At 46.8% G+C, this 15,194-nt stretch overlaps 1 protein-coding gene across 1 annotated transcript in view; it reads right to left on the reverse strand.

Annotated features, from left to right (window-relative positions):
- Nucleotides 1-15,194, reverse strand: part of Karybeta3 (karyopherin beta 3) — a 31,707-nt gene that overhangs the window by 16,288 nt on the left and 225 nt on the right. Inside the window, exons 2-5 of the mRNA XM_077699913.1 lie at nt 7,796-8,069; nt 7,158-7,260; nt 6,744-6,840; nt 6,057-6,161 (exon numbers count right to left, since the gene is read on the reverse strand). Of these exons, the coding sequence (XP_077556039.1) occupies nt 6,057-6,161; nt 6,744-6,840; nt 7,158-7,260; nt 7,796-8,069 (579 nt within the window). The remainder of the gene's footprint in view (nt 1-6,056; nt 6,162-6,743; nt 6,841-7,157; nt 7,261-7,795; nt 8,070-15,194) is intronic.

Raw genomic sequence — 15,194 nt, forward strand, 5'->3', positions numbered from 1 at the left:
TTCTCGCGACTATCAGTTGTTTAACAAGGCATAAAACGCCAGAAACATGAAAATAGGGAATGACGCCCCGTACGCTTCTGGTTACAGTGCCAAGAAACTAAACACACCATTCTCGCGACTATCAGTTGTTTAACAAGGCACAAAACACCAGAAACATGAAAATAGGGAATGACGCCCCGTACGCTTCTGGGTACCGTATTTACACGATTGTAGGTCGACCCTTTTTTTCAAATTTGACAATCCAAGGTTGGGGGGTCGACTTAGAATCGAAATCAACCGTCTACCGCTAGTCACGGCAAGAGAAACGAGAACTCAGGGCTGCTGCGAGGTGGGGACACCTTTGCACCCTCGTTCCCATGGTTATGGTCGTAAGTGTGAACCGCATGGGGCGTTTCTGCTCGCGAAAATGCGCCGCTGACAGTGCAGCTAATGCCACCCGCGTGCGCTACGCGATCGGCGGCGGCAACATGGCGGCGTCACCAGCCGCGAAGAGGTCCGCGTAGCTCCAGCGACCGCTCCTAACCGCTCTTTAAGATATCACTGAAGGCACAAACGAAGGCGTTTGTGCAGGATAGGAGCTGATATGGTCGAAAACGACACTATAAAGCATCATCCGCGCCGCTAGGGAAAGCGCCAATCAAATATCCGCCACCGTGGTAAGCCTAAACGTCTCCGGCGGCGCCAGCCGGCTGTCCCAAGCGCTTTCAAACTGCCGGCTTGAAGAGCGCGCCTCCCCATTGGGGCAAGTCGTCAGGCTTCTCCCACTGCCGCTCCCGACACGCGCGAATCGCGTGAAAAAACACTCTATGAGGTTCGGCCTTACAAGCAGTAGAAGCTGCCGCGCGCACGGAGTCGTTGATGGGGGCATCAAAAAGTCACCCGCGCACGAATCGCGTGCAAAAACGCGTCAAGAAGCGTTTTATTCGTATAAAAATAATAATAATAATCATTAGCGAATCCCTTGATTCAATGCACGGCGCTAACGTAGCCGCCATGTTTGTTTTGGTATCGCGCCGCAGTGGCCGCTGCCGGTTGCTTCGATGGTTGTCATCTCGCAGCGAATGTATTTTTCCCGCTCAACCTACAGCGCATTGTTATTCCGGGTGCTTATACAAAAGCTTTTCTTTTTTAACATCTACCGCGCTTACCACGAGCGCACGGCTCTTGTGGAGAGCCACCGTGTGGGTTACGGAAGAGCTTTTCTTTGTGATACGATTTTCTACGCGGCGCTCGCATTTTTTTTTTTTTTGAGAGATGTAATTTTTGGGGGTCGACCTACATTCGAGTCGACTTACAATCGTGTAAATACGGTACTATGGTTTGTGACGTCGCAAAAGCGAACGGCGAGAGAAGTCTCTATAATGTTTTCCTGAAATAAACAGTTCAAAAGTGGTTGAGCGCGTGAAATAAACGTAAATCAAAACTTTCCATGAGCTTATGTGTAAAAAACACAGAATACAGCTTTTATACACTGCAAGGCAAGCTGCTTCCCTCACTATTCAGTCATCCATCATGCTTTCAGTTTCATTTTCAAAAAGCATTGGTGTGCAATTAGCCAAGTCCATAACCCACGACAGCAAGTGCCCGAGCTTCTGCGAACAATATAGTACCTCACAGGAAACAAATAAAGTAAGCCTTGTGTCCACTGCAGGACGAAAGCCTCTCTGAAAGATTTCCAGCCACACCTATCAAAGGCTAGCTGAGTTTATACTTTCCCCCAAATTTTCGTAGCTCACCTCACTACTGAGTCCTCGGCTGACACCTATTGCATTTGCGGTCTATTGGCAGCCAGTCTGCCGAACAAACGGTCCACCTGTTGTCACTCATGTGCATTACGTGACCAGCCCATCCCCATTTCCTTCGCTTAATTTCAACTAAAATGTCCTCCACCTTGGTCTGTTCCCCATTTCATGCGGCTGTTTTCCTGTCCCTCAGCGCGACCCCTAGCATTTTGTATTCCATGCTCGTTGGGCCGATCTAAGTTTATTTTCAAGTTTTTACCCCAAGCAAGTCATTATTGGAAGAATGCATCGATTAAATACAATGAGTGACAGAGAAAGCTTACCAGCAAGGATATCCAAGTTCTTATCAAGAACAGCCCAACTTATGCTTATTCTGCAGGTAATTTCCCTTACATGGTTTGTATCAGTGGCATCGACTTGCACAAGATATATGCATTTGCCTACTGTTTCCAAGACTTCATTACCTACCTTAAATTCATGTGTCTTGGCAAGCTCATTGGGAGTCACCTTTAATTTTTTCACGTTTTTAAGCCTGCAGCGATACTTTCCGAGCACAATTGGCAAAGCATGCGCTGCAAATCCTGGCTGTTTTGGTCGAACAAGACAATGTCGTCTGGAAACCTTAGGTGGCTGAGAAATTCCGCAATGATTCGAACCCGTTTTCCTTCACTTAAGCTTTCTGAACACACCCTCCAGACAGGCTGTGAATAACTGCGGTGATATTGCGTCCTCCTGCCGAACATCCTTTTGTATAGGAAATTTACAAGTTCTGCGATGGAGCCGTACAGTTCCTGTAGATCCGTCATATATACCTGAAAAGTGCAATGTATGCCTCATCGACGCCGTGATCACGTCTGCTGAAGTGCACACCGAGTCAAATGTTTTTCTTCATCTACGAATGCCCAGTACACCGGTGCATTATACTCTGAACAATTTTCGATTACCTGATTGATAGCGTGAATATGGTATAAAGTTGACAAGCCCGTCCTGAAACCGGCCTGTTCTGGTGGCTGTTGAAAGTAAGTGGCACTTACGTGATTGATAATTACCATGGTAAACAATTTGTAGGTAATAGAGAGGAGGCTGATGGGCCTGTAATTTTTAAGCTCTTTGGCATGACCTTTCTTGTGTAGAAGAACTAAGTTCGCATTTTTTCGTGCCTTTGGCACCATTGAAGACCTTAACTCTTTCGCTACCGCAGAAAATTGACCAATTTTTAGAGGTCCAAGAAAACATTTTTTTTCCTTCTAAAAAATTGGTTAGGCACAAATTGCAGGAGCACAAAATGCAGATTATTTAACGGCCTTTCCAATAACACCAGTTTTTTAAAGGTTTTCATATATCATAGTTGTGAAAAAAAATATAAAAATCAAAATTTTTGTCAAGTTGTCGAAAAAAATGATAAAAAAGGAGTTGTGTATATCAAACCACTGGTAGTAGAAAAAAATTAGAATATGCATTTTGTAGGGAAACATTTCAAAAACACACCCAAAAAAAAATGTCGACTTGCGCGGAACAGTTTTTCAGATATAAAAAAAAAATGTTAGCACGCACGGTGCTTGTGTCATGCGGTGAAGCCCAACCTCTTATTCAAAATGTGCAATTTCGGGTGGTTCCCTAGAATAACTCTGGCGGTTTGACGTTATCAGAGGCACCAATTTGCCCCCAAATAACGTAAAAACATCTTGCCAATGGCTGACTTTGCATTTACAGCGAGCACAATATTTGGGACAAGCACGTGATGCGGAAAAAAACATGCATGACGTTGAAAACGGAACGCCGTGGTTGATGTTTGTTGTCGTTCACGGTCAATTATCTCTCAAAACATAAAGCTGAGCCGCAAAAATGAGGTACGATGAGCTAGAATCGTGCCCTGCCGTCTTTGGCCGAGTAGCAGGTGCGCGCTGAAAAAGATCAGCACAACGAGCCTCCTCTTTTGCAGCGCCACCTAACATTTTTCAAATGAAACAGTACAAAAACTTATCAGAGACTCCGTCCGAATAGACAGTTCAACTAAGCAGCAACATTAGACACCCGGATATACCCTCGCATGGAAACGAAACTGGGAGGCGAACAGCTGGCAGTGTAAGGCCAGTTTGAAGCGCTGTACTCGGCGGAACAGATATCTGGCAACTGGATGTGACCTTTTGACTTGCATCAGAAGTTCTTATTGCAGAAATCGGGTTAGGGTGGGGGGAAATCAGGAGCGCCGTGCTTTGTTCGAGGATCAGTCGGGGACGCTTCAGGCGCCATGGCAGGTAGCCTTGAAGTTGGGTAACTGCGTAGTAGCACTAAATATGAATCTCGCGATGCAGAAACGAAACCGAAACTGTTGTAAACTGTTTACAAATGGTCCTTTGGTAAGTAGAACTACCACAGTACTTAGAACAACAGCACAAAGGCAATAAAACTGCCTAAAATCATAAAGTAGCTTTGCAACCAGGCACTGCTTGACATTTTCAGCCGATATCTGGTATTATTACTGTCAGAGCGCAAACCTGACGATTTAAAATCTTTTGCTAGTTCCCCATTCACGCCCTGATAGCAAAAAAAAAGCGCTGGTGCAGAGTAATTACGAGTTGCACGCATTGTTCGTTGGTAGCCGTGACGCGCGATGACCACGCCCCTTTTCCACACCCAGGTGGTTCAAAAGCGTGTCAAAAATCACGTTTCCGTTGCAAAAATGAAAACAAAACTGATTTTGAAAGTCCATTTTCTGATCTAACTCCGAACAGCTTTACTTGTTCGAGAAACGCCTGGAACGCTATGAAAAGGCGCTCCCAAAAGTATCGATCAAATTGATCGATTTTGATAGGCGCGGTAGCGAAAGAGTTAAGCACTGCGAGAATAGGGCTGCAAGCTACCGTATTTACTCGCGTAATCCTCGCACTCGCGTAATCCTCGCACCCCTAATGTGAGCCACCAAAACTTGGATTTTTTGGTTCCTCGCATAATCCTCGCACCCCCAACTTTGCAGCGGCGAAAGTTGCCTGCTCGCGAAACCCGCATGGTGCACGCGCTCTCCAACGCGCGCCCTCCCCCGCTGCCTCTCCGTTCGGCGGAGAGCGCTGTGTATCCAAGGCCATCCAGGCGCCCTAACAACCTGCATGGCTACTCCCTAACAGGCGCCCTAACACGCTACTCACACTGTACACTGTACTTGAGCCGGTTTCGCGTGCGCGCAACTAGACTACGTTCGCGCAGCCCGCTGTCGTGTCGTCGTGTCGCCGTCGTGGTCCCGCCGTTGAGTGGCAGCAGTCAGTGAGTCACTCGCGTCAGTGGTGGATAGCTCGCTGCCGTTTTGAGAACTTTTTGATCTAATTGTTTTGTGCTTGGTGCCGCTTCGCCATGGGGAGGAACGCCAGCTACACTGCCGCTTTCAAATTGAAAGCGAAAGAGTACGCGATCGAACACGGCAACCGTGCCGCAGGCAGGCACTTCGGCGTCACCGACTTCAACGTGCGTTACTGGAGCAGGGCTGGCAGGGCACGCACATACGACGACTAGATAGGGCGCGCGCCAGAAAACAAAGGCGGCAATTTCATGATCGCTGATCGACGGGAGACTGTTTACGTTGTAAATAATAAAATAAAAAGAAATAGCTGCTGTTGGCAACACTAAACTTACCTATACAAAAAACGACCGCTACATTTAGCGGGACTGGCATAAGGCAAATTGGCAACACTGTGCACCGGATTTTTTTTTTTTTTTTTTTCCGCATAATTCTCGCACCCCTAACTTTGCATTGACTTTTCCGGAAAAAAAGTGCGAGGATTATGCGAGTAAATACGGTATGTTAAACGTGCCCTCTGAGGCACAATATATCAGCCGTAAAGCCACCATCTCCTGCGGCTTTGCCTTTCTACATTGCTTTCGACTTGCTGACCTATCTTGTGATTTGGTGTTAAAAGTTAACCCTCATGACAGCCCACTGTTGGCCGCATACCGATAGAGCGATCTGTGCACTGTACTTACCTAACACGTAGCACCAGGTGTCCAATATTTGCGCCTCACCAGAGAAAGAAACCAAGAATCCAGGTGGAGAAAAGCACATCACCAGTGCGCAGAAGAAAAAAATTATGGCCCCTCAGCTCAAGCCCCTAGCAAGCAGAGGATATGGCAGTTATGGTGCTCAGGTTGCCAGTGTAGGGAAGCATGTCTTGTGAACTTGGCTTTTATTCTCATTGACGCTGGCATACGGGCAACTATTTTTGGCTTTTGCGCTGTTCTGGAGCAGGAAAGCATGACTGTGTTGAAATGGCGCAAGGGCCCTTGGTTCTCAGGTGGCAAAAGGGCAACCCCACACCCACCCACCTGCAGCATTGCGGGCAGCGAGTCTGCGAACATCCGCTGGATGGACACTTCCTTGTCGTGCACCAGCAGGAAGGAGATGATGGCCTTCACCGCTGCAAACCGAACCTGCACAAGAGCAACCGTAATGAGCACTGGGGTGGCACACAACATGCCATTGCATTAGAAATCTGAAAACGATGAAACAATAGCAAGCAGTTGTGACATGGGGCTCAAAAAATGTACACCACTTCAATGTAGCCTCCACAGCCTCCCCAGGGAGTTGGATGGCACAATCAATTGTGCAGGAATGAAACAGTCCGCTTTGCCTCAAATTAGTAGATGGCAGTTTTCAAATGTCTGTAGTTTGCCGATGTGCCTGTTTTGTACCCCACAAATCTGCACCAGTAAGACCATTAATCAAAACATCCTTAAAAACATCTTGGCCAACCTCAAGAAACCAAAACCAACACCACCGTATTTAAGGATATCTGCAACATCTGAACACACACAAGGCAACAGTCCAACCTTCATCACAAGCAAGTGAACTTGCAGTTGCAGAACCACCAATAAGACCTCCGGGCGTCACTTTAGTCACCGCCAAAATTGATCTGTCAAAGCGAAAAATGTTCTAATAACCACTGTTTGTAAGGACAGCCCCACCGTCCAGCTAGGCAAGATGTAACCAATACAGGGGTGAAGACGACTCACGCTGGCATTGCTGGTGTCAGCTAGGCTCTGCACCAGCATCTGCCGAATCATGTCCAAGTACCGGCTCTGCTGGTTCCCAAATATTCCAGGCACGGAGCTGAGGAGAACAAAAAGGAGGAGGGTTGTGAATAAGTGTATGGAGGCACAGCAGCCATGGTTAGTGGCTCATCCCAGCAGATAAAACATGCAGCATCCCAAGGCAAGTGCACCAACTGCGAGGGCCGTCACAGGATTGGTAATGAAAAAACTTTACTCTGCACAGTCCTTAATTGGTGCACAGTACGTTGACTGATTTTTGCATCACACCTGCATTAAAATTATGGAACTGCGTAGAGGGAAAGGGGAGCTTGCTACATTACCACTGAGTACGTAGCCTTTAACTTAGCAGAGAAAAAGTGATCCTGAACCACTTACGTGAATATCTGCAGAGCCGATTCTCTCAATAACGGGTTAGAAGAGCTGGCACATGTGAACAGGAACTTGAGGAACTCAGGCCAGTGGTTATTGGCATCGTCGTCTGCACAGATATACAAAAAGAGAATAACTTAATGCTATATTCGAAACAATGCGAAAATGGGAGGCTGTCAATTCAGAAATGTGGAATATTGCACTTGAATGCCATGCTGAAGCAGCAGATTAAACTTCCGGCATGGTCCTATTATAGAACAAAGTAGAGGTAACCTCCACAATACAACTGAAGGGCAAAAATACAACACAACGAAGATATTGCGCGAACACAACTGCACTAACAATTTGCCAACTTCCCCAGAGCTCGGGTTTGTGCCATGCCATGGTGATCATGTAGGCATGCAGCACATCACAGCAACATAGTACTAAGTCCTTCTCGTCACCAAGTCACAGACACCAGGGCAAAGCTGACGAAAAAAAAGAACCTTCTTTTCTTTAATTTTTCATTGACCCATAAAAACATCTCATCAGCAAACAGGAAAACGAACAGGAATGTAGGGGGGGGGGGGGGGGGGGGGGGGACCGTGTGCAGATACAGAGAGATTACAGATGGGAGAGGGGGAGAGAGAGAGGCAGAGACGCACCGATCAGCTTGCGTGCCAGTTCGGCGGCGCACTCGCAGAGCCTCTTGCGCATGGTGTTGCTGGCCTCCGTCTCAATGCCGACCAGCAGCTGCTGCTTGACCTGCGCCTGCGTCTCCACCGGGAGCTTGGGGAAGCACTCCTCAAACTCGGTGGACAGCAGCCGTCTGAGAAGCACAGCTGCCAGGACCCGCACGTCCTCCGCTCCTGCAGTGGGGCCCAGGGCCCCCAGCAGGAAGAGCGCCCGGTTTGTGGCCGGGATGCCATCATAGGCCGTCTGCAAAAGAAGGAGAAGGGCACAGCTCTGTCAGGCACAGGTAGGCATCGCACAAAGAAGCTGACGGCAAATTTGCACTCGCATCACGGGGCGCCTTGAGTCAGGGCCAAACAAGTTAGAGATGCCAAAAGTTTTGAGCTCTTGCAGGCAACTGTAAGCCTTTGCTTTTTCACAAGAGCTTGGGAGCAAGTGCTTCAAGTTCAACTGTCTTAACCCCATCTTTTCCAATACATGGGTCACTGGTTCAGTGCCAGCCAGTGATGCCGGCTTTATTTTTTATTATTATTGATGTGTAGAGACCAGATTTTAGGCGAATGCCTATTCCGTTTCTTGTGCTCCTATCATGCCATTTGGATGTTTTTATAGTGCCTATAAATGCCTATTTTGGTGTTTGTGCCTAAATGCCTGTAAATGCCTATTTTATATATCAGCACCTACATGAACACTATTTAGCCTCAAGTTTCGCTTTCGCGGTGCAGTTTAAGCTCAAAATCAAGAGGGTTCCACCTAGTCCTCAAGTTCAACCAACTCCCGGAAGCACCAGTAGCATGGGACGCTCATTCTCTGTGAGAAGAGGCACAATTTTTAATAAAGTCTGGTGATGGTGGTAGTTTGCTCGTTTCCAAAATTTCATTGTAATTCTTAGACTACATGCCGTGTGCTCTCCAAACAGGTTTCTTCAAACATGAGCAGTCGTATCGTTTCTAGAAGCATACTCGAATCCAACTCTATTTTCAACGCTACGGTTGGTCGTATCGAACTTGCCTTCGTTAAAAAAAAAAAAAAAAAACATCACTCCTGCATTGAAGAGCCAACGATAAAACACCACTGCGCAGGTGCATTTCCTTGCGCCTTAAAATTTCCACTGCCAATTGGATCTAAAACAAGCTTTTTTCATAAAAACCTGTTTCAGTGCTAAATACTTCTTGAAAAATGTTATTCAATGTGTGAAAGTGCATTTGGAAGCGTTGTTCTATTAGGATATCGGATATGAGGAAATTGCTAGAGTTGTACCCAACGGTCCTCATGTAACAGCGTCATAATTTCTTGGTAAGTTGCAGTCTCTCGCATCTAATTTTTGCATCTATTTCTGTGGTGTTGTGATTAAATTGTGCCTGGCAGACATCAACTATAAGCCTCAAGCTTCACAATCGCTGTGCTGCCTGCCGCCGCTTCTTCATGGCGTTTACGGAATGAGCGTTGCGTGGCTGATAGGGGCTCGTGCAGTGTTTTGGTTTTCTTTCGCTTGTTTTTGCCTTTCTGCACCCTTAACAACTTGTTACGGTGACGTCTTTAAGCAAACAGAACTTTTAGGGCACTTCAAAAAGCACCTGCTGTTTGGTAGAGTGCTCAAACACCAACAAGCGCTATCCCGGGACACGGTTCTGCCTGCTTCCTTGGCCGCTGCAGCGGGTGTCAACAGCAGCAGACGCATATCACCACTGTCACATCCACCTATCGTCGCTCCATTTAGACCTGATACCGGCACAGTGAGAGGTGTGGTTCGTTTTTCAGCGCGGACAACAAATGCAGCTTTGTTTCGAATTTATAGGTCATAGAAAAATGTGACTCGGGGATGTGATTACCCAATACCTGACAATAACTCGTACCTTTTATGGGAATATAAGCCACACGAAAATGTTAAGTATATTCCAAGCTGTGCGTCGTAAAATTAATGCATGTCCACCCGCGCCTTATAGCCAGAACCGAGGAAAGTTAATGAAACCACAGAAAAATAAATGGCCTGCAAGTCCAGAAGAAACAAAATAGCTGGTACGGGAATGAAAAAACCCAGTGCAGCTCCAAAAATGCTAAAGACCGTCTGGTAGGGCTCATCAGACCAACTAGATGTGAAATGCACTTTCATTTCCCAAGACATGGAGAGGGGGGGGGGGGGGGGGGGGGGGGAACTTAGCCGTGCCTGTCACAACTAATGAACACTGTAACATGCCTTCAAAACTAGCGTGGTCTTTACCTCCATGTCACAGCTACGCCATGCGAAAGCAACTTGCATTTGCTCGCGTTTTTACAGGTAGAAATGAAGAGCTGAAGAATGCAGGCATATTGCCGATGGAGAAACAGCCTGCACAGCCTTCTCATTGACAGGGACAATCCGAGCGGCAGCTTTGTCCCTGAATGAAACTTCGGCCGCAGTTTCATGACCAGAAAAGCATCGAAGGACTCTGGTCTGGGCAAAAACACTCTTCCATCAAAATAGCCCTGAAACAAGCTTCACCACAATTTTAAGGTGCATTGCCCTAAAAATGCCTTCGGACCAGATTCACCATTCCTAGAAATAAAGATCAAAAGCCACTACTACAGATGTCCTTCATGCTTGTTTTTATCGCACACTGCATTCTTTCCAGGTCAAAGTGCAAGGGCCTGCCCAACATCATTTCAGTATGTGCTGCGCTTTCACCCTTTTCAGTAATTAACTTCACTTCAGCACTGGCCTTTCAAAAAAATTCGCAGGAAATACAAGCAAACTCATGTGCGTGTAATCTGGAGATTGCACAGGCTTATGCAATGTGTTCAAAGCATCAAAGACGCCGACATTACCGGCCTACTCAGAGGCCCTTACACCTTGTTAAACGATTTCATGCCATTGGGCCCTATGCTCACCTACCTGCTGCACCCACACTGACCTTTTTTTTGTTCTAGTCAGCTAGCCCACGTTGACTGCCCAAACACGTGTCCGTACTACAGCGCTCAAGGCCTGCCCATTGGTGCGAAAATAAAGATCACGACTGGCAAAGTTCCAAATACACGTGTGCCAGTCGGCTTGGCTCGCCGCCTCTAGAGCAGACTCGTGCAATGCTTTATATGCAAGTACTTTTTGTTGGTGTTAATGATGGTACTGTTGCCTATCTTTTTACCAAGCTATCGACAAGTAGTCCAAACACACTTTTTTACGATCTTTTTACCAAGCTACCGACAAGGAGTCCGGACACAGTTTCATGCTGTGGGTGCTCCTTCAGCTTGCGAAAGCTGCATCATCACAAGTGCATTTTCTCGATTGAAAGCAACACTGCCGGAAATGTTGGCACGCCTCGCCGCTTTAACTCCCAATACAGCTACTTCTCTATATGGTGCTGAAGCTCAGAGCACTCCAAAACAACATGGGGCACCGACTGTTGTTCAGCACTGCTGCAGCTTAGCAAGGTGTATTTTGTGTATTTCCTGCACAGGGCAAGAGTCTGGAGCAGCCTAGAACTGGCCTCAGAGTAGCCAGCTGCTGCAGCAGCCATCGCAGAAGGGTACCTCCTCAATGACTGTTGTGCTTCTACTGTAAACGCTCAACAAACTTTTTCAGCATTGTGTTGAGTTTCACTGTTGCCACCTATGACCACACCTTGCACTTGCAACCACGTCGCACGAGTTCCACGAGGTGACTCGCTGCGAGCCTGCACAGCTGCCAAGACGCCCAGTGTGCACCGCCACTTGGTATTCATTCTTTAGTCCCTTACAGGCGCCCTCCTCCTCCTCAGGCATCCCGGGCCAAGCCTCCTTTTTACGCATTCTAAAAGAGTATATCACCCGAGGACTCCTTGCACCACCCCATTTTGGCATGAGGCCATGCACTCCAATAGCTGCGCACCTGGCTCCTTGCTCTTGGATCTCAACTGACTACCAAGTAGATGCAAACAAGCAAAGGTTAGTAAGGATGATGATTGGATTTTAATGGCGCAAAGCAGACTATGGGCAAAAAGCACCAACGAGCAAAGGACTGAATTTTCGAAAGACAGCGCAGGAACCACTGCTGGCCTTCCAAGCACCCAGGTAGCATCAAAGTGGCCAAAGGCACAAAATACATTCAATCCAAGGAGGCTGAATTGCCCTGCAGCAACCTCCACTTAGAAGTTCTCTCCGTAGGCAGTGGTGTACTTTACTCCCTCTATCAGGTCAGTACCGTATTTCTTTCAAGTACATTTCCCTCCATCCCTCAGTCAAAACCCACCCCGCCGCCTGTGAACCTCTTCACACTAGCTTCATGGTTGGCCCATTGTTGTCTCAATACGAAGCGGTACTGAGTAACAATAAACACAGTTGGAATGGTAATGTTGCGCATCGTAACATCAGCATTTGTTTCGTCAGACATTTTTTTGCTAACAAAATCAATGAGACATCCCAATAGAAGAAACCGGCTGAACAATTACTTCCCACTGCAGTACACAAGCTCCGATATTAATCAAAGCTCCCAGTTGTGCTTGTGATTAACTTTGCTCTTTTGACTCATTAATTCTGCGCTAATAGATGGCATTACAAACTACAAGACGACATTCCTCAATGCTACTGCTCAGTGCTGGGAATGGTCATACAAACGTGTGTGGCCCGCTGGCCAATCAGTCGCCTGAAGTGTGCTTTCCTTTCCTGCCCATGCCTATTCAAATTGCTAGTATACCACCAATGCTTTGAAGTTCAAATTTTGGCATTTTCATACTTAATTTTTGTGCTTTCAAGGGTGCGCTCTGAGAGCTGGTGCCATCTACTGAGTAGTAAAGACACTTGCATCCTCTTTTGCTTATTTTTCTGTGCCCCACGATTTTTTAAATCAACGCCAGTGTCAATACATAGCTTGCATGTGACATCCACACAGCCCTTTCTGGAGTACTGCTCTCCACTTTTCCAGTGCTACACGAGATCGGAGGGGGAGATAAGTTCACGGCCTTCCACCGTGCAAGCGGTGCTCCAAGATGGCCACTACAGTGACGTCAGTGCAAGCTATGTATAACTGGTACCCCAAGTTTAGCAGAGTTTTTAAGACTGGTATAAAAGAAAATTAACACGATGTGACTATAACTTGTTATCACCGAGTGAGTGTGTGTATCAACTCATTTTGTGTATCATCTTGTCACGAAATCATGAATTTTGAAAAGATTTGCAATGAAGAGTATTAATCAGTAGTCCCGTACGCAGAGGAATGTTGTAACCTGTATTATCAAACCCTGCATGGTATGTTATCTTTGTAAAATGTATGTGTTCCTTGTTTAGATGTTTACCTCTACAAATGCTTATATTGCATACATTGCACTCATACCGCCATAGAACTGTACCAAAGGGGGCTGGCACCTCTGTCAGGCTTTTGTAGCCTGTAGTCCCAGCCTGCCTTTTCGTACTTTCGAGGAAATAAAATCTTTAAAACACTTGTGCAAACAAAGCACAAGTGTTTCTCTCATAATCCCGTCCCACTTGTTGCACTGCCGCTATTTCCCGAAGTTATGTACCAACCAGATCAAGTTCCAACTCTTCTGATGCCCTGTTTGCCAAGGAGTAAAAAACTAAAGCTGGCACTTCTCTCGGCCATTTCTTTTTCATGGCTTCAATGAGCACATCACAAAGCACCCAGAGCGAGCTGGGGCCTTATTCCTGGCTGAACGCAATCGTTGCCATCTTCCCGAAAGACTGTTCTGATTGGCATCCACTTTCATAATAAGGATTGGAAGCCAAATAATAATAAGTGTAGAAACAACGCGCAATTGGCCAGCAATAAAAAGTTGGCAGCCGCTGTGTCCTGGCAGTGAAAGCAAATCATGCTAATCTGACTTTTGCTGCTGGTACATGCCTTGATACATGCGCTAGTAGTAATTTTGTATGGTAAGCTCTGATGTTCCCGCACATGCATTTTTACCACAAGGTGAATATTTCAACAAAACTGACACAAAACATTCCTTCACCTGTGATGGATTCTATTTTACAATGATTGCTAGCTGAGCTTTGTGTCTTTTATAAGACCCGCCGCGGTGGCTCAGTGGCTAAGGCGTTGCGCTGCTGAGCACAAGGTCGCGGGTTCGATTCCCGGCCGCGGCGGCCGCTTTTCTGATGGAGGCGAAAAGCAAAAACGCCCATGTGTACGAGATTTCGGCGCACGATAAAGATCCCCAGGTGGTCAAAATTAATCCGGAGCCCTCCACTACGGCGCGCCTCATCGCCTGCGTCGGCGCGTTAAACCCCACAATCAATCAATCAATCTGTCTTTTATAAGGCTCGTGCTTCCAAAAAAGTTCCACATGCCTTTTCCACATACACATTCATATGCCCTAGCCTTGCTGTTTGTTTCAGAAAAACACATCAACAAGCTTCATCAATCCTATTTCATCACGCATTCACGATGTCCCAAAGTGTTGTGTGGGGGAAATGTATGGGGCGTCGACACCTGTTATCCCAATTTTGGCACTGTGTTAATAAGCAACTGCTGCTGCGGCAAGTGGTACATTTGTACTGACGCCACACCAATTTCCCGATACAGGCTATATTTAAAGTGTCTTTTTAACATAGAAAAAGGAGCAAGTCACACAAACCAGGTCAAAGCTTTGATGGCAGGAGCACAGTAGCAATACACTCTTTTTTTTTTTTTGCGATTACAAACGACGGCCTAGATTTTTAAAAAGTTCGAAACAAATTGGCTCCTCCCATTTTTCAACCGACCGAGATAAATACACGACAAATATTTGTTAAAACGTTTCATGAACGAGAAACGCCGTGTACACGGTCTATCCAACTGCACCGTTAATTCTGCGCACTATTTTTTTCGACTCTCAGGCATCCCTATCGAAGCTTAGTCACGACTCAACCGGTATTATCCGGGTTTTCTGATGGGACTGTGCGCACGCCGTGTTTCCTGCGCGCTGCCTGCGTGTTCTATAGTCGGATGCAACCGAATGTCCTTGCAAATGATCGCCCGGTATTGTGCAAAATAATAGCGCCGCGCACAGACGACGCACGCAAGCTGCGAACGACAGCTGATGAGTGACAAGAGATGACACTGCATCGACGGAGGCAACCACTCCCAAAGAACAAGATCCCCTAGCTGGGAACCTCGAGTGCTGCTACAAGATGCCGTAGCCTCTCGCGCATGTTCCACCGAGTTTCTACCGGCAATCAACCCGCGGTTGAAGCACAAATGGGCCGTGTCTGCTAGGCCTACATTTTGGCAGAGCATGAAAACGTGCTACTTTTCCCGCCCTGTGCGGGGCGGCGGATCAGGTTGAAGAACCTGAACAAAATGTCCAACGAGTCGCGGAGACATTGCGTCATTTATTTCTAAGCGGTCACTGCTCAGGGAGATGAAAACTTATTGATATCGATTACAATAAGCAGGTACTCTCCAAAAGGCGTGCACGTTGA

Source organism: Haemaphysalis longicornis, unplaced genomic scaffold, assembly GCF_048455015.1.
Source record: "Haemaphysalis longicornis isolate Haplotype H1 unplaced genomic scaffold, Haemaphysalis longicornis Haplotype H1 scaffold_2, whole genome shotgun sequence".
Classification (NCBI taxonomy): domain Eukaryota; kingdom Metazoa; phylum Arthropoda; class Arachnida; order Ixodida; family Ixodidae; genus Haemaphysalis; species Haemaphysalis longicornis.